The sequence below is a fragment of the Scyliorhinus canicula genome, chromosome 10 (assembly GCF_902713615.1).
Source record: "Scyliorhinus canicula chromosome 10, sScyCan1.1, whole genome shotgun sequence".
Classification (NCBI taxonomy): domain Eukaryota; kingdom Metazoa; phylum Chordata; class Chondrichthyes; order Carcharhiniformes; family Scyliorhinidae; genus Scyliorhinus; species Scyliorhinus canicula.
The window spans coordinates 65,894,151-65,916,983 of record NC_052155.1 but is presented as its reverse complement, the minus strand read 5'-3'; the positions used below and the strand labels follow the sequence as shown (position 1 = coordinate 65,916,983).

At 45.7% G+C, this 22,833-nt stretch overlaps 1 protein-coding gene across 2 annotated transcripts in view; it reads right to left on the bottom strand.

The window, feature by feature from the left end:
- Window positions 1-22,833, bottom strand: part of LOC119972429 (matrix metalloproteinase-16-like) — a 320,314-nt gene that overhangs the window by 193,641 nt on the left and 103,840 nt on the right. Inside the window, exons 3-4 of one of the 2 annotated variants that reach the window (XM_038809101.1) lie at window positions 1,958-1,972; window positions 574-696 (exon numbers count right to left, since the gene is read on the bottom strand). In XM_038809101.1, the coding sequence (XP_038665029.1) occupies window positions 574-696; window positions 1,958-1,972 (138 nt within the window). The remainder of the gene's footprint in view (window positions 1-573; window positions 697-1,957; window positions 1,973-22,833) is intronic. The other variant, XM_038809102.1, reaches the window with a different exon arrangement.

The following is a 22,833-nucleotide window of genomic DNA, read 5'->3' as shown; positions in this document are numbered from 1 at the left end:
CACGCCTCCACCCTATCCCTGTAACTCAGGAACCCCACTAGACACTAAGGGCAATTTAGCATGGCCAATTCCTCTAACCTGCTCATGTTTGGACTGGGGGAGGAAACCCACGCAGACACGGAGAGAAAGTGCAGACTCCACACAGTGACCCAAGCTGGAAATCGAACCTGGGACCTTGCAGCTGTGAAGCAATTGTGCTAACCACTGTGCTACCCAATGTGCTACCGTGCTGCCCACTTATATCTTCTGGTTTACACATAACCTACAGAAAATCAAATTTTACTGGTCAGTCACAAACATGTTGCTGCTAGATTTCTAAGAAGTAATACTTCACAGATCATGGATATTATGAAAGAAAAATGCTGAGGGTCAATGCCTAAAAATGAAAAAAGTAGTAGTCTAACCCTTGTCTGAGATCTTTCTCTTTCAGGTGCTAACAGATTGTGCATTTCCAGAATGTTTTGCCTACATTTCAGATTCACAGTATTCAAACTTTTTTTTCCAACTTCATAGTACAAATCCCGATGAAAATGACATGGAACTGCTTATTCAGTGATGTGTGAGTACAGGTACCTGTAGGTGATATGTTTATGATGCCACTTCTGCCCAGTTAACGCGTAACGCTTTCTTCTAACACTAAATCTAATGTTGCTGCCAAACTGGTCGGGCACACCACAGCGGGGCTTCTTCATCCAGCTGTGAAAGATAAAAGAATATATCCTTAAACCAGATGCATTTAACAGTGAGTGTTATTGCTTCATTTCTTTTCAATGCGTTTTAAACCAAAATCTCCATTCTGGAGCCCATGGTATAATTACTTGTGGCTCCTTAACAGACCCGATGAGGTGGATTTCACAAGCATCAAACTAGCAGGAGTGGCCTCACTGCATGATTCACACTTAAACAATTATCCTTTGAAGTCAATGGAAAACAATTTCAGGTGAGTTGTAAAACAGATAGCCAGCCTTCCCACCCTGCAGGGACACTTAGAATTAACCCCCACGACTCCCAACACATTTCAAATTGTCATTCTTCTTCAATAAATCTGATTAGATTTAAAATCCCTTTTAAAATTAGGCTTTGGTTTTATCTCAAGAAGTCCCCAGAGTCAGATTTAAAATGAACACGACACAGATGTAATGGCCCTGAAAGTAATTCAATTGTATTTATCAATGGATTATATTGGCCATTTAACCAGTAGATTAGAACTTCACGATCCATTTATTACTCATAAATTCATTCTCCATCAGGTGATGACTGTCTGTTTAATATTGCGGCTGATAGCGACAGTTTTAGTGCTTTTATCATTTCGTTAGATGGAACCCAGTAATCAAAGACCTTTTCTTCTAATACTGTGATATCCATTCCACAGTTTTTTTGGTGTAATGGATAAACCACCAGGTGGATATACTTAATGCACCCATGTCATGTTAATTAGTGAAATGTAGAACAGAATAAGACAAAAGTTTTATTTTCAGTCATCATCTTTTGAATAATAATCTTGATTGTTCAGCAGGAAAAATCCTCATTGTAATGGAGAATGTCTTCAGTTATCAGCATGATTAATTAAGGATAAATCCTTGCTGATCCTGGATGGAGTGCATTAACCACTTACTCATGTATAGTTTCCAATTCACAAATGCAAACTGCTTGGTATGTTTAACTGTTTTCTGAAAACAATTCACAAATTCTGGCATGGTGTCTTAATCCAGCCCGCTCACCATCATTCCTGACAGATTTGTTTAATTTCATAGCATTAAACAGTTCTGAAATATGCTTATTATTATTATTAATTACACTTCATTTTCAAAATATGCAACAATATCTGGAGGGCCACATTTATTGCGCTAAAGACAGTCATTACAATTTAAAGTAATTGATTTCACACCAGAGTAAAATTGAAACACATTTGATAATGAGGAGATATTTAAACAAGACAAACAAAACAGATTCTCACCTCAAGGTGATATCGCTATCACATGAAGCACAGAACAAAAAGAAATGAAGCTATTAAGGTGTCACCAACCACATAATAAAGTGAATTCAAGCAAGCTTTGCATGCACCAAAATTACATCAAAACATGATTTTCAACCACCTTGTGCTACATCTGCCTTTGGCAAATGATACTGTCCATTTCTTTTTATTACTTTGTCAGAGTTACAAAGCCAGAGCTCACAGTGTGGACAGGGGCAAACCCTGAATCCGGCTCCTTGCCTGTTCCAAAAAACAATTCAAACTGAATCCAATTCATGGTCCCCACAAGAGAGGCATACCAGATTCAGGCATGCACCTGACCTCATGCTCAGCTGATAGGGGGACGGGTTCAACACTGATGCTTAAAAATTTGACTTGATTCACCGAGTTTTAAGAGTGCCTGTTTACTATTAGAAAAGTGGACAAAGTAGCCATTTTTCGACCATTGGATCACTAATTCCAACCTATTCATTTCCTTGGTGTGTGGGAGTATGATCCGAATTTCTCATTCATTTTACATTTCTCTTCACTGCAACACGTACAGTGTCAAAGTGATGCACTTGTTCCATCATTATGTCAAATTTAAGATCAGAAGTTAATATAACATTCGATTGGTTGTAGTTAAGTAGAATTGCATGTAAGTACAATAATTCACCAATAATTATGCAAATATAGTTCATTCCAAATTATGAGAAGCTCTCAGACAATTTAACACTTGTATCGAGCGCTCAACGTTCTGTCAAATGGCAAATTGTTAGCAGAGCAAGTAAATTATGTAATGCTAATCAGGAATGTGTCAGATTCAAATGAGCCAGTTTGCTCAATTTCACTGGAGGAGCAGTGGGTGGAGAAGGGGCTAAAATTGGTCTCTACCTCCCTAAACGTGAAAAGTGACATTTGATTGCCATCTAATGGTTTCAGCAAGGTGAAACTCAATTGTGATACTCTGTGGTCAGGTAGCCTGCCAACAATCAGTCTAGACTCTTGCATGAAGAATAGCCACTTTGGTCAGGCATCAGGCCACAGAACTAGGCCTCAGCTACATTTTCACCTCCAGGAAAGGAACGAAGGAAACAAAGAATTTTCTAGATCAGCATGTGTATAAAGAGCAACCAAGTGTGACGCACTGATCTGACCATGGGCACGTCACTTGCAGCAGATTTAAACAAGCAAGCTCAATCACAAGATCATCCTCTACATAGTGATGTACAGCTTTCTGGAACAGTAACTTATATGGCTAGCAAAAAGACTGAAAGAACCTCTGCTGTGGTCACTTTAACATTAACTTTATTTCTTTGGCATAGGCCATGCTAAGATAAATCTTCTTGTTATTGCACATGGCAACAAACAACTAAGTATGTGGAGGATAACTAAGCATGTGGGTCACTTGGCCATTATGAAGCTTTATTTAGTGATGCGCTCCCTCTCCCATCCAAATCATCTATTGATACCAATGATCATGAGTAAAGGGACATTGAGTGAAGTAAAACAGGGTGAACATCAACCTTTTGATAGTTCTACCGAAAATAGAACATATTTACTTTCTTGCCAGTTGACTAAATGGGCCCAGTTCTCAGCATAATTGAATGTTATAACTGCATTGTACCTTCCTCTTCCTATCGATTTTATGATTACCTTATGAAGGATACTACTACCACGTACTGTGGTCCAACTGTTCACCTTTCTCAATGTTTTATGTGATGCCCCAATATTCCTCAATAGCTGCTATGTTGTGGTTATCCACCATTGCATTGGAAAGTTATATTATTCGCCAGCAGCGGAAGCTCAATGCAAATTTCCTAGATAATTAGTATAAGAACTGGCATTAGCACAGTTCACATGTACAACAAGTGTAAGAACTTTAGGGCAACTTCACTAATGGTGCAACTGTTCTGATATCTTCATCATAACCCTGGGAATGTTATTTTCTCTCGTTTCTGGTCAAATATCTCCCTGGCTTCAGTAGTCCACATCTATATTCTAAGCTGGCTGGATAATGGCAATGCGGATATCACTTGTACCCACTCATGGAAAGCAGGCAGAAGCAGTGGGAAATGCATTACAATGAACTCATAAGAGGACACAGATGAACTTTAAGGCAAGATTGAGGAAAAGAAGCAATGCTTCTTGGGACAGTACTCTTACAAGCTTGACAAGTAAGTTATTTAAGCACCTGAGGTGAGATGGCACTAGTACCCTCTCTTCCAGCACAGTAGAGCAATGAAGAAAAAAAACAATTATCTCACCACTTCCACTCTAAACGTAGTCCTCACCATGGCTGTGGAAGGAGTAGTAATCGGTATCATCTTGCCATGGCTAGTAGGTAACACAACATCTAAATCTACATGCCGGCATTAAATCAATGGGGCTGCAGATCTAGGCTCCAAGACTAGTGGTGCTAGTGTCCTTGTGGCTGATATTGCCAAATCTTAGGCTAGCAGGACATGCCAAATCTCCACAGCTCTTGCCAAAAAATGGTCAGGTACAGAAGGGGAAGCGTGGCATTGAAAAAGATCAGCAAGTTGTATGAGTTGGATGAAAATTAATTGTTTTAATGTAAATAAAATTTGCTCGGAATATACTATGCTTCTCATAGAATCATAGGATGGTTCCACCACATGAGGCCATTTGGCCCATCGTGTCTGTGCCAGTTCTCCACAAGAGCATAGTCCCATACCCCTGTCATTCCATGTAGCCCTACATTTTCTTTTTTCTTCAGCAAATCAACCAATTCTCTTTTGAAAGTCATGATTGAACTTGCCTCCGTAATACCCTCAGCCATTACAATGCAGATCTTAACACTGTGTGTAAAGCCTTTCCTCAAGCCTCCATTATTTGCCTTAAATCAGTGACATCTGGTTCTTCTTGTGCTGTTACTTTCAAGGGTGCACTCAAATGTTGTATACTTTGTCACTCAAGCAATGGATCATGACAAAGTCATGTTGGGACAAAGTGTTTTCCATGGTGCCAGCTGATAGGGCAGGTAGGAGGTGAAGCCGAGGAGCTGCCAATACAGGTGACCAGATGCTAAAGACGTTTCTGAATCTGTGCATCTGCTGTGTAAGAATGTGCCCATTTGGAGGAATTTAGTTGCTGTATGAAACAGTGTCCATCACCTGCATAAAGTCACATAGATTCTCTGTGCCAGTTTGGAGGGGTGCAGTGGTGTAAAAATCATGGGGTCTTGTCACTTTTATGTACCAGAACTGCCCAAGAGCATCCCCGGGGAAGGTATCAGGTGCACAGTTCAATGATGAGATTCTTAGTGGACCAATGCAGCCTGTACACATGGTGAAGATTTCAGGTATTAGGTTTCTGTCCTTTGGAATATTGTTGGCTGAAAATCCTCCTCCATTCTGACAACACAGAATGGCCGACCCATACCATCACTAGTTGGTTGTTAATTTGCATGTGGTTTGGAGGTCACAACACCTTTTCCGGAAAGAGAGTAACGCACTCCGGTAAAATGATCAGCACGTGTCAGTGTGAAGGCGGTTAAAGAAAATATTCTTCAAAGCTTGTAATGAGTATGTGTGATCAGCAAGGTCCACTGGCTAATGTGTAGATTAATATTTGTCAAACTGGTTTAATCTAAAAGAGCAATGCTACACACAGATATTAACATTTTAGATGTGGCAGTTTGGATTTTTGGTTCCCTCGAAAATGGAAAATCATAAAATTGGCATTTGCAATGTTGTGGAAAGTCGCACACCATGACATGCCCATCTTCCTGTGTAAAGGTAATCAAATAAACATGATTATCCATTTCAATCATTTTCACTCAAGTTAATGAGATGGTTTTGTGCATTTGAGGTAACAGTTATTCCAAACCAGAAGGCAAAGATGTGTGAGAACACCTCCTTCAGGTGGTCTCACACTCAGTGCAATATCCCAGATTTCTGCAAATTGGGTTGCACTTACTGTTCTAATTATGTGTGAGTTGCTTTATAGCAATGCAAACTATGCAAGTCGGTAGCAGGATTAGCAGGATGCTGTAACTGTGCTATATTAAGCAAAAATGACAGAAGTATTTCTTAAATTGCAAGAGAGGTTAAATGGTATTAATTTTAGAAAACTAGTTTGCTGTTACTAGAAGTGTGATGAATGCATGATTTTAGATATATTGGATTATGAACATTTGGCAATTTAAGGATCAGAGTGTGTTTGGCTGCAGTAGTTATGTTTCTAAAATAATCCTGTTTTGCAAGACCAGAAAGCTTTTCGGAGCCAGAGGTGAAATTGACCAGAGTAAAATCCTGATGCACTGTTTGACTAGGGGGAGTCCCTGGGGAGTTAATATATTTTTGGCTTGGGGAAATTATGTAATTGCTGGGTGGAGCTACGGAACTCAGACATGTTGGAAAAGCATTTTGAATTGAGTACTGATCTGGCTACCCTTTTAGACCAGATGTAAAGTCTTTTGCACTTACAGAAGGATAGTTAAAAATAGAGTAATAGTTTTTAAAGCAGAGCAGACTTGTTGATAAAGCTGAAACAAAGCAGTTGAAACAGCTTTTTGAAGACATCCAGCCAGAGTCTGCAGGGGAACTGTGCTGGGTGGCACAGTAGCACAGTGGTTAGCACAGTTGCTTCACAGCTCCAGGGTCCGAGGTTTGATTCCCGGCTTGGGTCACTATCTGTGCAGAGTCTGCACGTTCTCCCCGTGTTTGCATGGGTTTCCGCTGGGTGCTCCGGTTTCCTCCCACAGTCCAAAGATGTGGAGGTTAGGTGGATTGGCCATGATAAATTGCCTTTAGGTTAGGTGGGGTTACAGGGATGTGGGCTTAAGTGGGGTGCTCGTTCCAAGGGCTGGTGCAGACTCGATGGGCCGAATGGCCTCCTTCTGCACTGTAAATTCTATGACAAGGAGCCAAATCTGTTCTGGAAAGCAAATGTTACAGTGTACCATTGGGATGTGGGAAAGACGGAGTGATATATGTTTTTTTCCTTTCTTGTTGTTTAATTGGCAGTAGCGATAGTAATTAAGGGTATTGTATTTATTGTATTGAGTAGTATTGTTTAAGGGGTAATTGTAAGCTATTTTCGGGTGTGATGTTAGAGTTTAATAATGTGTTAATAATAAAGTTTTGTTTTAAAATACCAAATTCCTATTTCTTTGGGCAATCACTACTGGAACAAAGTATTCTTTCTGCACAGTCTTACAAAATAAAATAAAATATTGGGGTTTTGGTCCAGTATCCTATCCACTGTTAGGGTCTGGTCTGGGATCATAATACAAGAACTGAAGGGTTTTCTCCTTTAAGGCAATTGCAATTACAGGTTTTCAGGCAAATTCACTGAGCCACAGCTTGCTGTCAAAATTAGCATGAGGTTAATGACACTCATTGTTATTTATGCAGACGTGATGTGGCAAATTCAGGCAACAAGTAGATGCGGGTGTTATGCCTTCAATTCACTGTGAGACTGTGAGAACGAATGAACATTAGGCTTTATTAAACATGAACTCGCCTGCCAGAGTCGGCTGTACATATGGATGTCACCCACAGGTGGCCGGTCTATATATGACCCCAGTGAGGGGTGAGGGCGGAGCCAGAGGCGGAGCCCACCGGGGTTCCAGTACAGTACCTGGAAGTAGCCCGTATCATCACTTCTAGGTTATAGGTCACATCATTCTACAGACAGTACAGACAGCTCATGCATTAGGTGAATACATTCACCACAGTGGGATAAATGCCACTATCCAAAAATTGCTGATAGATTTGCAACAGTTTGCCATTTACTTTATGAAAATGCATTTCGCTACCTACCTAACTATTAACGTGCAGTGAATGATAAGGAGTTGCTATATTTGTAAGTTGGATACGAACGGAATGGGCTACGGAAAGATTTGCATTACAAATGTAAGAAAGATTTCAAATGGCAGTCGAATTGACGTCCATTGGCACTGAAAAATAAGGGACAAATGAGGAGTCTCATTCCTACAGGTATTACATGTTGGAGAATTTTTAAAATGTTAATTTTAACCTTTTTTTTCCTAAGAATTTTCCTGTCTTTTTTTCCCTCGCTTAAACCAATCTTTCTTTCTCTCTCTTTATTTCTCTCTCTGTACCTGATTTTAAATTAAATTTTCCCACTCTGATTTGTATTGAATTCTTCTACATTTATTTCTCAATCTGATTGACTAAAGAGTTGCCCTGGTTGCTCGGGTTGCAGTATGCCATGTTTCCATTGCTGCATTTTTCACAAGTTACTGGGACAAATATTTTTGAGCGGGAGGCTGCAGTGGCACGTCTACTCAACAGAAATTGTTTGATGGCCTGCTGCAGGAAAGTCAGCTCATCATTCTCAATTTAACCTTCCTCCACCACACTTCCAGGCACTGCATTCCAGACCCGAATTAATGCTTGTGTGAAAACAAATTCTCACATTGTGGTAGTCACCACTGTTGTATTGTTGGGTTATATGTATCGTATATAACGTGTATTACGGCGGTAGATCCCTGCCTGCTGGCTCTGCCCAGTAGGCGGAGTATAAATGTGTGGGCCCTCCGAGCTGCAGCCATTTCGGCAGCATCTGGGGGAGGCTACACATCTCTGCATAATACAGCCTCGATTACTCCCTACTCTTGTCTCATCGTAATTGATAGTGCATCAATTTATTACGCAGAGAATTTAAAACAATGGATCTCCGCACCAAGCCTGAGCGCCTGCAGCTGCACCCTCAAGCAGACAACGCCAGGATGGCCTTCGCACATTGGCTAGCTTGCTTCGAGGCATACATCGGATCTATAACTGAACCACCCTCAGAGGCACAGAAGCTCCAGATCCTTTACACGTGGTTGAGTTCCGACATCTTTCCCCTCATCCTAGCTGCTTCGCGGATTTGAGTCTTTTCGGCTGAAATTCAGCTCTTAGATTGGGTGGAGCTGCAGAGTCGAGCGGTGAGTATTTAAACTAGCTGCTTCGCGGATTTGAGTCTTTTCGGCGGGAATTCAGCTGTTGGAGTGTGCGGAGCTATAGAGTCGAGCGGTGAGTATTTAAACTAGCTGCTTCGCTGATTCGAATCTTTTCGGCGGTAATTCAGCTGTTGGAGTGGGCGGAGCTACAGAGTCGAGCGGTGAGTATTAAAACTAGCTGCTTCGCGGATTCGAGTCTTTTCGGCGGGAATTCAGCAGTTGGAGTGGGCGGAGCTACAGAGTCGAACGGTGAGTATTTAAACAAGCTGCTTCGCGGATTCGAGTCTTTTCGGCGGGAATTCAGCAGTTGGAGTGGGCGGAGCTACAGAGTCGAGCGATGAGTATTTAAACTAGCTGCTTCGTGGACTCAAGTCTTTTCGGCGGGAATTCAGCTCTTGGAGTGGGCGGAGCTACAGAGTCGAGCGATGTGTATTTAAACAAACTGCTTCACGGATTTGAGTCTTTTCGGCGTGAATTCAGCTATTGGAGTGGGCGGAGCTACAGAGTCGAGGGGTGTGTATTTAAACTAACTGGTTCGCGATTCGAGTCTTTTTGGCGGGAATTCAGCTGTTGGAGTGGGCGGATCTACAGAGTCGAGCGGTGAGTATTTAAACTAGCTGCTTCGCAATTCGAGTCTTTTCGGCGGGAATTCAGCTGTTGGAGTGGGCGGATCTACAGAGTCAAGCGGTGAGTATTTAAACTAGCTCCTTCGCGGATTCGAGTCTTTTCGGCGGGAATTCAGCTGTTGGAGTGGGCGGAGCTACAGAGCCGAGCGGTGAGTATTTAAACTAGCTGCTTCGCGGATTCGAGTCTTTTCGGCGGGAATTCAGCTGTTGGAGTGGGTGGAGCTGCAGAGTCGAGCGGTGTGTATTCAAACTAGCTGCTTTGCGGACCCGAGTCTTTTCGGCGGGAATTCAGCTGTTGGAGTGGGCGGAGCTAAAAGTCGAGCGGTGAGTATTCGAACTAGCTGCTTCGCGGATTCGAGTCTCTTCGGCGGGAATTCAGCTGTTGGAGTGGGCGGACCTACAGAGGCGAGCGGTGAGTATTTAAGCTAGCTGCTTCACGGATTCGAATGGTTTTCGGCGGGAATTCAGCTGTTGGAGTGGGCGGAGCTACAGAGTCAAGCGGTGAGTATTTAAACTAGCTGCTTCACGGATTCGAGTCTTTTCGGCGGGAATTCAGCTGTTGGAGTGGGCGGAGCTAAAAGTCGAGCGGTGAGTATTCGAACTAGCTGCTTCGCGGATTCGAGTCTTTTCGGCGGGAATTCAGCTGTTGGAGTGGGCGGAGCTACAGAGTCGAGCGGTGAGTATTTAAGCTGGCTGCTTCACGGATTCGAATGGTTTTCGGCGGGAATTCAGCTGTTGGAGTGGGCGGAGCTAAAAGTCGAGCGGTGAGTATTTAAACTAACTGCTTCACGGATTCGAGTGATTTTCGGCGGGAATTCAGCTGTTGGAGTGGGCAATGCTAAAAGTCGAGCGGTGAGTATTTAAACAGCTGCTTCGCGGATTCGAGTCTTTTCGGCGGGAATTCAGCTGTTGGAGTGGGCAGAGCTACAGAGTCGAGCGGTGAGTATTTAAACAATTGCTTTGCTGCTTAAGCAGCGGCCACAGGGTCTTTGGGGATAAATTTGTAGAGTGACATCACAACAAAGCAGTGACCTGATTGGCTGGTATGGAAAGTGCTCCAATTAGCAGTAGCTGAGATAAATTTAACTCTTTGTGTGTTGGTAAGTATTGTGATCGGTAAGTAAAATCTTTTTTCCTTTCACTTATTCATTATTTGATATTATATTTGTAATCAGTTAAGGTAAAGTGTAAAATGGGAGTAGATACCAGACCCGTGCCATGCTCCTCGTGCTCAATGTGGGAGTTCAGGGACGCGGCCGATGCCCCTGACTCCTTCATGTGCGGGAAGTGTATCCAGCTGCAGCTCTTGTTAGACCGAATGACGGCTCTGGAGCTGCGGATGGACTCACTTTGGAGCATCCGCGATGCTGAGGAGGTCGTGGATAGCACGTTCAGTGAGTTGGTCACACCGTAGATTAGGATTGGTGAGGGAGACATGGAATGGGTGACCAAAAGGCAAAGAAAGAGCAGGAAGGCAGTGCAGGTGTCCCCTGCGGGCATCTCCCTCCAAAACAGGTATACCGTTTTGGATACTGTTGGGGGAGATGACTCATCAGGGGAAGGCAGTAGTAGCCAGGGTCATGGCACCGCGGCTGGCTCTGCTGCACAGAAGGGCGGGAAAAAGACTGGCAGGGCTATAGTCATAGGGGATTCAATCGTAAGTGGAGTAGACAGGCATTTCTGTGGTCGAAAACAAGACTCCAGAATGGTATGTTGCCTCCCGGGTGCACGGGTCAGGGATGTCTCAGATCAGCTGCAGGACACACTGAAGGGAGAGGGTGAACAGCCAGTTTGTGGTGCATATAGGCAGCAACGATATAGGTGTAAAACGGGATGAGGTCCTACAATCAGAATTTAGGGAGTTAAGAGATAAGTTAAAAAGTAGGACCTCAAAGGTAGTAATCTCAGGATTACTATCAGTGCCACGAGACAGTCAGAGTAGAAATTCAAGACTAGTCAGAATGAATACGTGGCTTGAGAGATGGTGCAGGAGGGAGGGGTTCATATTTTTGGGACATTGGAACCGGTTCTGGGGGCGGTGGGACCATTACAAATTGGATGGCCTACACCTGGGCAGGACTGGAACCAATGTCCTTTTGCTAACACTGTTGGGGAGGTTTTAAACTTATTTGGTAGGGGGATGGGAACCAGATTAGGAAGTTAGAGGTCAGTAAAGAGGCAGCAACTAAAGCCAGTAAGGTACTAGATAATAAACTCATTGGGACTAAGGGGAAGAGTAGACAGGGAAGAGACGATGAACGCAAAGGTGGTCTGAGATGCACTTGTTTTAATGCGAGAAGTGTAGCAGGTAAGGCAGATGAATTTAGGGCTTGGATTAGTACCTGGGAATATGATGTTATTGGTATTACTGAGACTTGGTTGAGCAAGGGCAAGATTGGCAACTAAATATCCCAGTGTACAGATGCTTCAGGAGGGATAGAGAGGGAGGTAAAAGGGGTGGAGGAGTTGCATTACTGGTCAGAGATGATATCACATCTGTGATTAAGGAGGGCGCTATGGAGGATTTGAGCACTGAGGCAGTATGGGTAGAGCTAAGAAATAGGAAAGGTGCAATAACATTGTTGGGACTTTACTACAGGCCGACCAAAAGCGAGCTTGAAGTAGAGGTACAAATATGTAGACAGATTGTAGAAAAATGTAGGAGCAATAGAGTGGTCGTGATGGGAGATTTTAACTTCCCTAACATTGAATGGGACTCATGTAGTGTTGGAGGCATAGGTGGAGCAGAATTTGTAAAGAGCATCCAGGAGAGTTTTTTAGAGCAGTATGTAAATAGTTCAACTTGGGAAGGGGCCATACTGGACCTGGTATTGGGGAATGATCCCGGCCAGGTGGTTGAAGTTTCAGTCAGTGATTACTTTGGGAAAAGCGATCACAATTCCGTAAGTTTTAGAATACTCATGGACAAAGATGAGAGTGGTCCTAAAGGAAGACTGCTAAATTGGGGAAAGGTCAAGTATAACAAAATTTGGCAGGAGCTAGGGAATGTGGATTGGGAGCAGCTGTTTAAGGGTAAATCCACATTTGAAATGTGGGAGTCTTTTAAGGAAAGGTTGATTAGAGTGCAGGACAGACATGTCCCTGTGAAAATGAGGGATAGAAATGGCAAGATTAGGGAACCATGGATGACGGGTGGAATTGTGAGACTAGCTAAGATGAAAAAGGAAGCATACATAAGATCTAGGTGACTTAAAACTGATGAAGCTTTGGAGGAATATCGGGAAAGTAAGACAAATTTCAAACGCGCAATAAAGAGGGCTAAAAGGGGTCATGAAATATCTTTGGCTACCAGGGCTAAGGAAAATCCCAAAGCCTTTTATTTGTATATAAGGAACAAGAGGGTAACTAGAGAAAGGATTGGCCCACTCAAAAACAAAAGAGGGAGTTTTGCATGGAGTCAGAGGAAATGGGTGAGATTCTTAATGAGTACTTTGCATCGGTATTCACCAAGGAGAGGGACATGACGGATGTTGAGGTTAGGGATGGATGTTTAAATACTCTAGGTCAAGTCGGCATAAGGAAGGGGGAAGTTTTGGGTATGCTAAAAGGCACTAAGGTGGACAAGTCCCGAGGTCTGGATGGGATCTATCCCAGTTACTGAGGGAAGCGAGGACGAAATAGCTGGGGCATTAACAGATATCGTTGCAGCACCCTTGAGTACGGGTGAGGTCCCGGAGGACTTGAAAATTGCTGATATTGTCCCTTTGTTTAAGAAGGGTAGCAGGGATAATTATAGACCTGTGAGCTTGACGTCAGTGGTAGACAAACTGTTGGAGAAGATTCTGAGGGATAGGATCTATTCACATTTGGAAGAAATAGACTTATCAGTGATAGGCAGCATGGTTTTGTGCAGGGAAGGTCATGTCTTACAAACCTAATAGAATTCTTTGAGGAAGTGACAAAGTTAATTGATGAGGGAAGGGCTGTAGATGTCATACACATGGACTTCAGTAAGGTGTTTGATCAAGTTTCCCATAGCAGGTTGATGGAAAAAGTGAAGTCGCATGGGGTTCAGGGTGTACTAGCTAGATGGATAAAGAACTGGCTGGGCAACAGGAGACAGAGAGTAGTGGTGGAAGGGAGTGTCTCAAAATGGAGAAAGGTGACTAATGGTGTTCCACAGGGATCCGTGCTCGGACCACTGTTGTCTGTGATATACATAAATGATCTGGACGAACGTATAGGTGGTCTGATTAGCAAGTTTGCAGATGATACTAAGATTGGTGGAGTTGCAGATAGCGAGGCGGCCTGTCAGAGAATACAACAAAATTTAGATAGATTGGAGAGTTGGGCAGAGAAATGGCAGATGGAGTTCAATCCAGGCAAATGCGAGGTGATGCATTTTGGAAGATGCAATTCAAGAGCGGACTACACGGTCAATGGAAGAATCCTGGGGAAAATTGATGTACAGCGAGATCTGGGAGTTCAGGTCCATTGTACCCTGAAGGTGGCAATGCAGGTCGATAGAGTGGTCAAGAAGGCATACAGCATGCTTGCCTTCATTGGCGGCGGTTGCAGGAGATGATCGGCCAGATGAGGTGCCAGACAAGCAGGGGTCCTGAGGCGGGGAAGATGGCGGCGCCCAGAGGGAGAACGTGGCAGGCGGCATTAAAGATGGCAGCGCCCACGGGCCGCATGTGTCGTGAGGGGGGCAAGATGGCGGCGCCCACAGGCCGCACGTGGTCTGAGGCAAGGAAGATGGCAGCATCCACGGAACACACGTGGGTGTTTCAGGGACAATAGCGACGATAGAGCCGGCCTGACACACAGCAGCGAAATGTCCTTTCTTCCCGCAGGCCTTGCAGAGCGCGCTCCACGCCGGGTAGTGATGCGTGGATATTGAGTACAAGAGTTGGCAGGTCATGTTACAGTTGTATAGGACTTTGGTTAGGCCACATTTGGAATACTGCGTGCAGTTCTGGTCGCCACATTACCAGAAGGTTGTGGATGCTTTAGAGAGGGTGCAGAGGAGGTTCACCAGGATGTTGCCTGGTATGGAGGGTGCTAACTATGAAGAAAGGTTGAGTAGATTAGGATTGTTTTCGTTGGAAAGACGGAGGTTGAGGGGCTCCTGATTGAGTTCTACAAAATTATGAGAGGTATGGACAGGGTGGACAGCAACAAGTTTTTTCCAAGAGTGGGGGTGTCAATTACAAGGGGTCACGATTTCAAGGTGAGAGGGGGAACATTTAAGGGAGATGTGCGTGGAAAGTTTTTTACGCAGAGGGTGGTGGGTACCTGGAACGCTTTGCCAACGGAGGTGGTCGAGGCGGGCACGATAGCATCATTTAAGATGCATCTGGACAGATATATGAACAGGCAGGGAACAGAGGGAAGAATATCCTTGGAAAATCAGTGACAGGTTTCGATAAAGGATCTGGGTTGGCGCAGGCTGGGAGGGCCGAAGGGCCTGTTCCTGTGCTGTAATTTTCTTTGTTCTTTGGTCATCCGGGTTGCGCCGACCTGCGCTGAGGCCAAGGCGCGACTGAAGGAGAACTATGCTCAGCAGATCAACAAAATCTACGCCAGGCAACTCCTCTCCACGCGGCATCAACTCCCCAGTGAGTCTGTGGAAGATTTCTGCCGTGTCCTGCACGCCCTAGCGAGGGACTGCGATTGCCAGGCCATTTCAGCCGCTGAACATTCTGAACTTTTAATTCAAGATGCGTTCGTTACTGGCATAGGGTCAGCTAACATCCGCCAGCGCCTCTTAGAATGGGCTACCCTTCACCTCACGGCGACCAAGAAGCTCGCGATCTCACTCACGGTCGCCTTCCGCAATGTACAGGCATATGCCCCCGACCGCTCGGCCCGCCCCTCCTGGGCATCGTGGACCCCGCCGGCGAACAGCCCATCGTGGGCCCCACCAGCGGCCACCCCCAGCCAACCCCAGGCCTACGCCCCGCAGCAGCCAACCAACTCCGGGGGACCCAAGTGCTACTTCTGCAGACAGACAAAACACCCCTGGCATCACTACCCGGCGTGGAGCGCGCTCTGCAAGGCCTGCGGGAAGAAAGGACATTTTGCTGCTGTGTGTCGCTATCTATCGTCGCTATTGTCCCTGAAACACCCACGTGTGTTCCGTGGATGCCGCCATCTTCCTTGCCTCAGACCACGTGCGGCCTGTGGGCGCCGCCATCTTGCCCCCCTCACGACACGTGCGGCCCGTGGGCGCTGCCATCTTTAATGCCGCCTGCCACGTGCGCCCTCTGGGCGCCGCCATCTTCCCCGCCTCAGGACCCCTGCTCGTCGGGCACCTCATCTGGCCGATCATCATCTGCAACCGCCGCCAATCAGCCGCCAAATTGCCAAGGCCACGATGCATCCGGTTGACGAGATGCTCCCCTTCCAACTCGAGAGCGACGCATCAGACGTCGCTCTGGCCACCACCCTCAACCAGGCAGGCAGGCCTGTGGCATTCTTTTCACGCACCGTCCACGCCTCCGAAATTCGGCACTCCTCTGTGGAGAAGGAGGCCCAAGCCATAGTAGAAGCTGTGCGGCAATGGAGGCATTACCTGGCCGGCAGGAGATTCACTCTCCTCACTGACCAACGGTCGGTTGCCTTCATGTTCAACAACACACAGATCAAAAATGATAAGATCCTGAGGTGGAGGATCAAGCTCTCCACCTACAATTACGAGATTTTGTATCGCCCTGGTAAGCTCAACGAGCCCCCCGATGCCCTATCCCGAGGTACATGTGCCACCGCACAAGTGGACCGACTCCGGACCCTACACGACGACCTCTGCCACCCAGGGGTCACCTGTTTTTTTCACTTCATAAAGGCCCGCAATCTGCCCTACTCAATCGAGGAAGTCAGGTCTATCACCAGAGACTGCCAGATCTGCGCGGAGTGTAAACCGCACTTCCACCGGCCAGACCGAACGCACCTGGTGAAGGCCTCCCATCCCTTTGAACGCCTCAGCGTGGATTTCAAAGGGCCCTTCCCCTCCACCGACCGAAACACGTACTTCCTTAACGTGGTCGACGAATATTCCAGGTTCCCCTTCACCGTCCCATGCCTCGATATGATATCTGCCACCGTCATCAAAGTCCTCAACACCATCTTCGCCCTGTTCGGTTTCCCCGCTTACGTCCACAGCGACCGGGGATCCTCATTTATGAGCAATGAGCTGCGCCAATACCTGCTCAGCAGGGGCACTGCCTCGAGCAGGACGACCAGCTACAACTCCCAGGTATATGGGCAGGTGGAGCGGGAGAATGGGACGGTCTGGAGGGCCGTCCAGCTGGCCCTACGGTCCAGAAATATCCCGGCCTCCCGCTGGCAGGAGGTCCCCCCGACGCACTTCACTCCATTCAGTCGCTCCTGTGCACTGCGACTAATGAAACCCCCCATGAACGTCTCTTTGCCTTCCACAGGAAGTCCACCTCCGGGGTTTCGCTCCCAACGTGGCTGGCAGCTCCAGGACCCGTTCTCCTCCGTAAGCACGTGCAGCTCCACAAGGTGAACCCTTGGTTGAGAGGATACAGCTACTTCACGCAAACCCACAGTACGCCTATGTGGCGTACCCCGACGGCCGCTAAGACACAGTCTCCCTCAAGGACCTGGAACCAGCTGGGTACCCACACTCCCCCCCCTTGCCCTGGCCCCACCTACCCTCCCCCCAGTGCACCCCATCACAGCCCCCACTCCCGGACGATCCATCCTCCCCTTAGTCCCACCCGGGGATGAAGATGAGGCCGACACGCACCCGGAGTCACCCACACCCGAACCGACGCCTGCATCGCCACCGGGACTGCGGCGCTCACAACGACGGATCAAGGCACCCGATCGTCTGAACTTGTCAACTTTTTCTAAGTCGTAAATAAAACCTGCATGCAAATAGCCTTCCACCACTCCCGCTGGACTCTTTTTTAACAGAGGGTGAATGTGGTAGTCACCACTGTTGTATTGTTGTGTTGTATATATCGTATATAAGGTGTATTGTGGTAAGGCCCCTGTACTACAGGTACGGGGGTAGATCCCTGCCTGCTGGCTACGCCCAGTAGGCGGAATATAAATGTGTGGGCTCTCCGAGCTGCAGCCATTTCGGCAGTAGTTGCGGGAGGTTGCACATCTCTGCGTAATTTAGCCTCGATTACACTCTACTCTTGTCTCTTCATAATTGATAATGCATCACACATCACACTCGCTTCTTTTGCAAATCACTTTAAATCTTTGCCCACTCATTCCTGACCCTTGTATGAGGGGGACAGTTTCTTCCGATCTACTCTGTTCAGCTACCTCATGATTTTGAACATCTCTACCAAATCTCCTTTTAGTCTTTTTCTCTCCAAGGAGAACCGTCCCAACCTCTCCAATCAATTCTCATAACTGAAGTTTCTCAGCCCTGGAACCATTCTTGTAAACCTCTTCTGCATTCTCTCCAATGTGGTCGCATCTTTCCTACAGTGTGGCGCCCAGAACTGTACACAATATTCCAGCTGAGGTCTAACTAGTGAACAGGCATCAATCATGAGCTCACAAGCTCAGGAGCTAAAGTGCCAGCCAGGGATTGAAAGTGTGGATATCGGACATAAAACAGGAACAAATATCAGCTTAACATTATAACAGAGGGAGGTAGAGGGTATTGGGGAGGAAGTGGGTCAGTAGGTTCATTTTGAATCTAGGGGCTGTTTAGCGCAGGGCTAGTTCACTGGCTTTGAAAGCAGACCAAGGCAGGCCAGCAGCACGGTTCGATTCCCATTACAGCCTCCCCGAACAGGCGCTGGAATGTGGCGATTAGGGGCTTTTCACAGTAACTTCATTTGAAGAGCCTACTCGTGACAATGAGCGAATTTCATTTCATTTCATTTTGGATCGTTCTAGCAGAGAGTTGGCTTAAATGGCCTCCTACTCTATTCTATTACCTCTCTAGAGTATGTTTTTGTCCAGAAAATGCTGAGCAATACTTAATACATTGCCTTTTGTACATATTTTGAAGAAGCAGTTAAGCCCTTCTGCTCAACCAAGTATTTTTCAAGGTAGCACAATTTAATTTATTGAAAATAATCTAACACTCTTCACAGGCAGGCTACCACACTATTATAAATTGCCTCCTTTGTTGAAAAAATAATGAATACCCATTTTGTCTAAAAGTAGTAACTTGCTAACAAAAATTCTGGTCACGCAAGTCTTTGAAATATGTGATTCCTGTGAAGACGGTTCTATTCATGGGCATTACAGAAACAATCAGGATTCTCACACTTATTTTTAATGGAGGAACTATGGACCTTTACAGATGTTCCCTCCAGAAGAAATCCTGTACTTCAAGTCAGAATTAGGCACTATTGAATACTGAAAGATAATCCATGCCTGGAGTGGTTACAAAGCTGCCAGGAGCAACCATTATTAATGTTGCAATTGTGAATGCTTAAACCTGTACTTGCTTTCCTTATGTCACCAATATATAAGAGCAAAATTAAACTGTTCAGAATCAAAGAATATCTGCGCGTACAAGAAGAGATTGTTTTGATCACTATTTTGGTAGGATAGATCTAATTTCTTTTAAACTAATTTATACCCTGTCTTTGTTCTCATGTCGTAAAATATGGATGGATATGAAAACAAGCAATTGTTAATGCACCAAGTGACTGAAGCCTCTGATTTTCTATTGTTACCCATGCCCTCTGCTCCTCTTGGAAGAGGCAAGTTATCACTGGATATGAAATAGTGCATTAAGGACCAATGTCCTACCTCATTACAGTGTATTGCACCTCAACAGTGCCCTTGACCCCACTTTCAGCATCAGTCAGATACGTTCTCACTGCTTAGTGCATCAAAATCTGTTCAACTTGATGCATCAACTTTATTAAAGCACAGCATTAATTCAAATTCAGAGATTATATTAATGGTGGTTTTGGCAAAATGCCAAGTGCATACATCTAAATCTTATTTTCACAGTGCGACTCAACATGACCTATGCTCCATATACCATGTGGAAGGGAGCATCAGATGCATAACACAATAGACACCCACAAGGAAAATTTTTCACTAACATTTTGTAATAAACAAAAATTAATACAGCTCTCTTTTTTCCCCTTTTGACAGTCAGCTATCTGCCAAAATACGTCTTTGTTCTTGCTTCGAATAGCATCATCATTTGACCTGAACTGCAATAAGAAAATTGAAATTCTAACCTCACAGCTATAGTGGTGCTGCTAATGTCACGATCATTGTTGCAAAAGTCTCTCATATTCTGAAGCAGCCCTGTCACAATTCTCCATTCAGTTTTGGAATCTTTAAATCTCAGAATTTCACTCATCAATTAAACTATTAGAAATGCTTTTTTAAAATACAGTAAAGAAAATCACCTTGCTGTACTGTTGACTTCACAAAATGACAAAAATATTGCCTTTGTTTTACCTTTCCCACAGGCTAACAGTTCATTTTAATTCTTGCTCAAGTAATGATAAAGCTATTGTTGTGTTCTGCTGCTTCGGATAACACAGGCTGCTACTTGATGCAGACTTAACTAAAGGAGGCTCCAGACTCTGAAAGGAGTTCAACGTGTTTATTGAACTATTAGCACAGTTCCCAAATGAGTTCGACTCTCTGCTAATCTAACTGTAGTAACTCAGTCTAACTGTACCAGCTTGCTCGAAGCCACGTGCTGGAGTGTGATGCTGGTGATCAACCCTGTCTGACTCTCTAGATATCTGTCTGTGGAAAGAGGCAGGGTATAAGTCCCTCATCCCTTTTATAATGTTTATGTCATGCCCCCTTGTGGTGATGCCACCTCTGAGTGTCCTGACTGCCCATTGGTTGTGTCCTAATCTGAGTGTTCATTGGTTGCATGTTTGCATATCATGACATCTCCCCATTTTTTTTTAGATGGATATACATGTTGGATTGGATTGGATTGGATTTGTTTATTGTCACGTGTACCGAGATACAGTGAGAAATATTTTTCTGCAAGGACCTCAACAGATCATTCAGTACATGGGAAGAAAAGGGAAATAAACAAAATTCAAGAAAATACATAATAGGGCAACACAAGATATACAATGTAACTACATAAGCATTGGCATCGGATGAAGCATATAGGGTGTACTGTTAATGAGGTCAGTCAATAAGAGGGTCATTTAGGAGTCTGGTGACAGTGGGGAAGAAGCTGTTTTTGAGTCTGTTCGTGCATGATCTCAGACTTCTGTATCTCCTGCCCGATGGAAGAAGTTGGATAAGTGAGTAAGCCGGGTGGGAGGAATCCTTGATTATGCTGCCCGCTTTCCCCCGGCAGCGGGAGGTGTAGATGGAGTCCATGGATGGGAGGCAGGTTTGTGTGATGGACTGGGCGGTATTCACAACTCTCTGAAGTTCCTTGCGGTCCTGGGCCCAGCAGTTGCCATACCAGGCTGTGATGCAGCCCGATAGGATGCTCTCTATAGTGCATCTGTAAAAGTTGGTAAGGGTTAATGTGGACATGCCAAATTTCCTTAGTTTCCTGAGGAAGTATAGGTGCTGTTGTGCTTTCTTGGTGATAGCGTTGACGTGAGTGGACCAGGACAGATATTTGGTGATGTGCCCCCCTAGGAATTTGAAACTGCTAACCATCTCCACCTCGGTCCCGTTGATGCTGACAGGGGTGTGTACAGTACTTTGCTTCCTGAAGTCGATGACCAGCTCTTTGGTTTTGCTGGCATTGAGGGAGAGATTGTTGTCGTTACACCACTCCACTAGGTTCTCTATCTCCCTCCTGTATTCGGACTCGTCGTTATTCGAGATCCGGCCCACTATGGTCGTATCGTCAGCAAACTTGTAGATGGAGTTGGAACCAAGTTTTGCCACGCAGTCGTGTGTGTACAGGGAGTAGAGTAGGGGGCTAAGTAAGCAGCCTTGCGGGGCACCCGTATTGAGGACTATTGTGGAGGAGGTGTTGGTGTTCATTCTTACTGATTGTGGTCTGTTGGTCAGAAAATCGAGGATCCGGTTGCAGAGTAGAGAGTCAAGTCCTAGGTTTTGGAGCTTTGATATGAGCTTGGCTGTGATTATGGTGTTGAAGGCGGAGCTGTAGTCAATAAATAGGAGTCTGATGTAGGAGTCCTTGTTTTCGAGATGCTCTAGGGATGAGTGTAAATGGCGTCTGATGTGGACCGGTTGCGACGGTATGCAAATTGAAGTGGTCAAGGCGTTCCGGGAGTATGGAGGTGATGCGCTTCATGATCAGCCTCTAGAAGAACTTCATTACAACTGACGTCAGGGCCACCGGGCGGTAGTCATTGAGGCACATTGCCTGGTTCTTCTTCTTGAAGCAGGTGGGGACCTCGGAGTGGAGTAGGGATAGGTTAAAGATGTCTGTGAATACCTCTGCCAGCTGGTCTGCGCAGGTTCTGAGTGCACGACCAGGGATCCAGTCCGGGCCCATCGCCTTCCGCGTGTTCACTTTCAGGAAGGCTGATCTGACCTCGGAAGCTGTGATGGTGGGTATGGGTGAATTATAGGCCGCTGGGGCATTCGACAGCGGATTGTTGGTTACCTGCTCGAACCGAGCATAGAATGCATTAAGTTCATCGGGGAGGGGTGCGCTGCTGCCAGAGATACTGCTCGGCTTCGCTTTGTAGCCCGTTATGTTGTTTACTCCTTGCCACAACCGCCGAGTCTGTCTGTGACTCTAGCAGCACCAGGGGGTGATCAAGGTTGGCAGGTGTATGGCTGGAAGTGTCATCCACAGGTCCCTGTTTATCAGCAGTTGAGCTAGCAACATGCCAGTGGACAAGGGAGTCGCCCAGTACGCAAGTAGTGCAAGGTGTATGTCAGAAGCGGAGTCCGAGGCCTTGCGGATGAGCTGCTTAACGATGAGCATCCCTTTTCCGACTTTGCTATTGGACTGCGGATAATGCGGACTGGAGGTGAGATGCCTGAAATTGTAGCTCTTGGCAAGCATGGACCATTCTTGACTTTGGAAGCACGGGCCATTGTCGCTCATGGCGGTGTTCGGGTGCCATGCCGTGAGAATGTCTCTTTGCACGCTTTGATGACGGTCTATGAGATGAGGTCTGGTACCTTCAGCACCTCAGGATAGTTAGAAAATTAATCGATGATTAAGATATAGTCGCGACCATTCACATGGAATAGGTCAATGCCAACCTTGGACCACGGAGAGGTCTCTAGGTCATGTGGTTGGAGCATCTCCTTGCTCTGCACTGGTTGGAACCTCTGACAGATTTTGCAGTTCAGAACCATGTCCGTGATGTCCTGGTTGATGCCGGGCCAGTAGACAGCTTGCCGTGCCCTGCATCTGCACTTTTCTAAGCCCAGGTGTCCCTCATGAAACTGCCGCCGCACCATGCTCT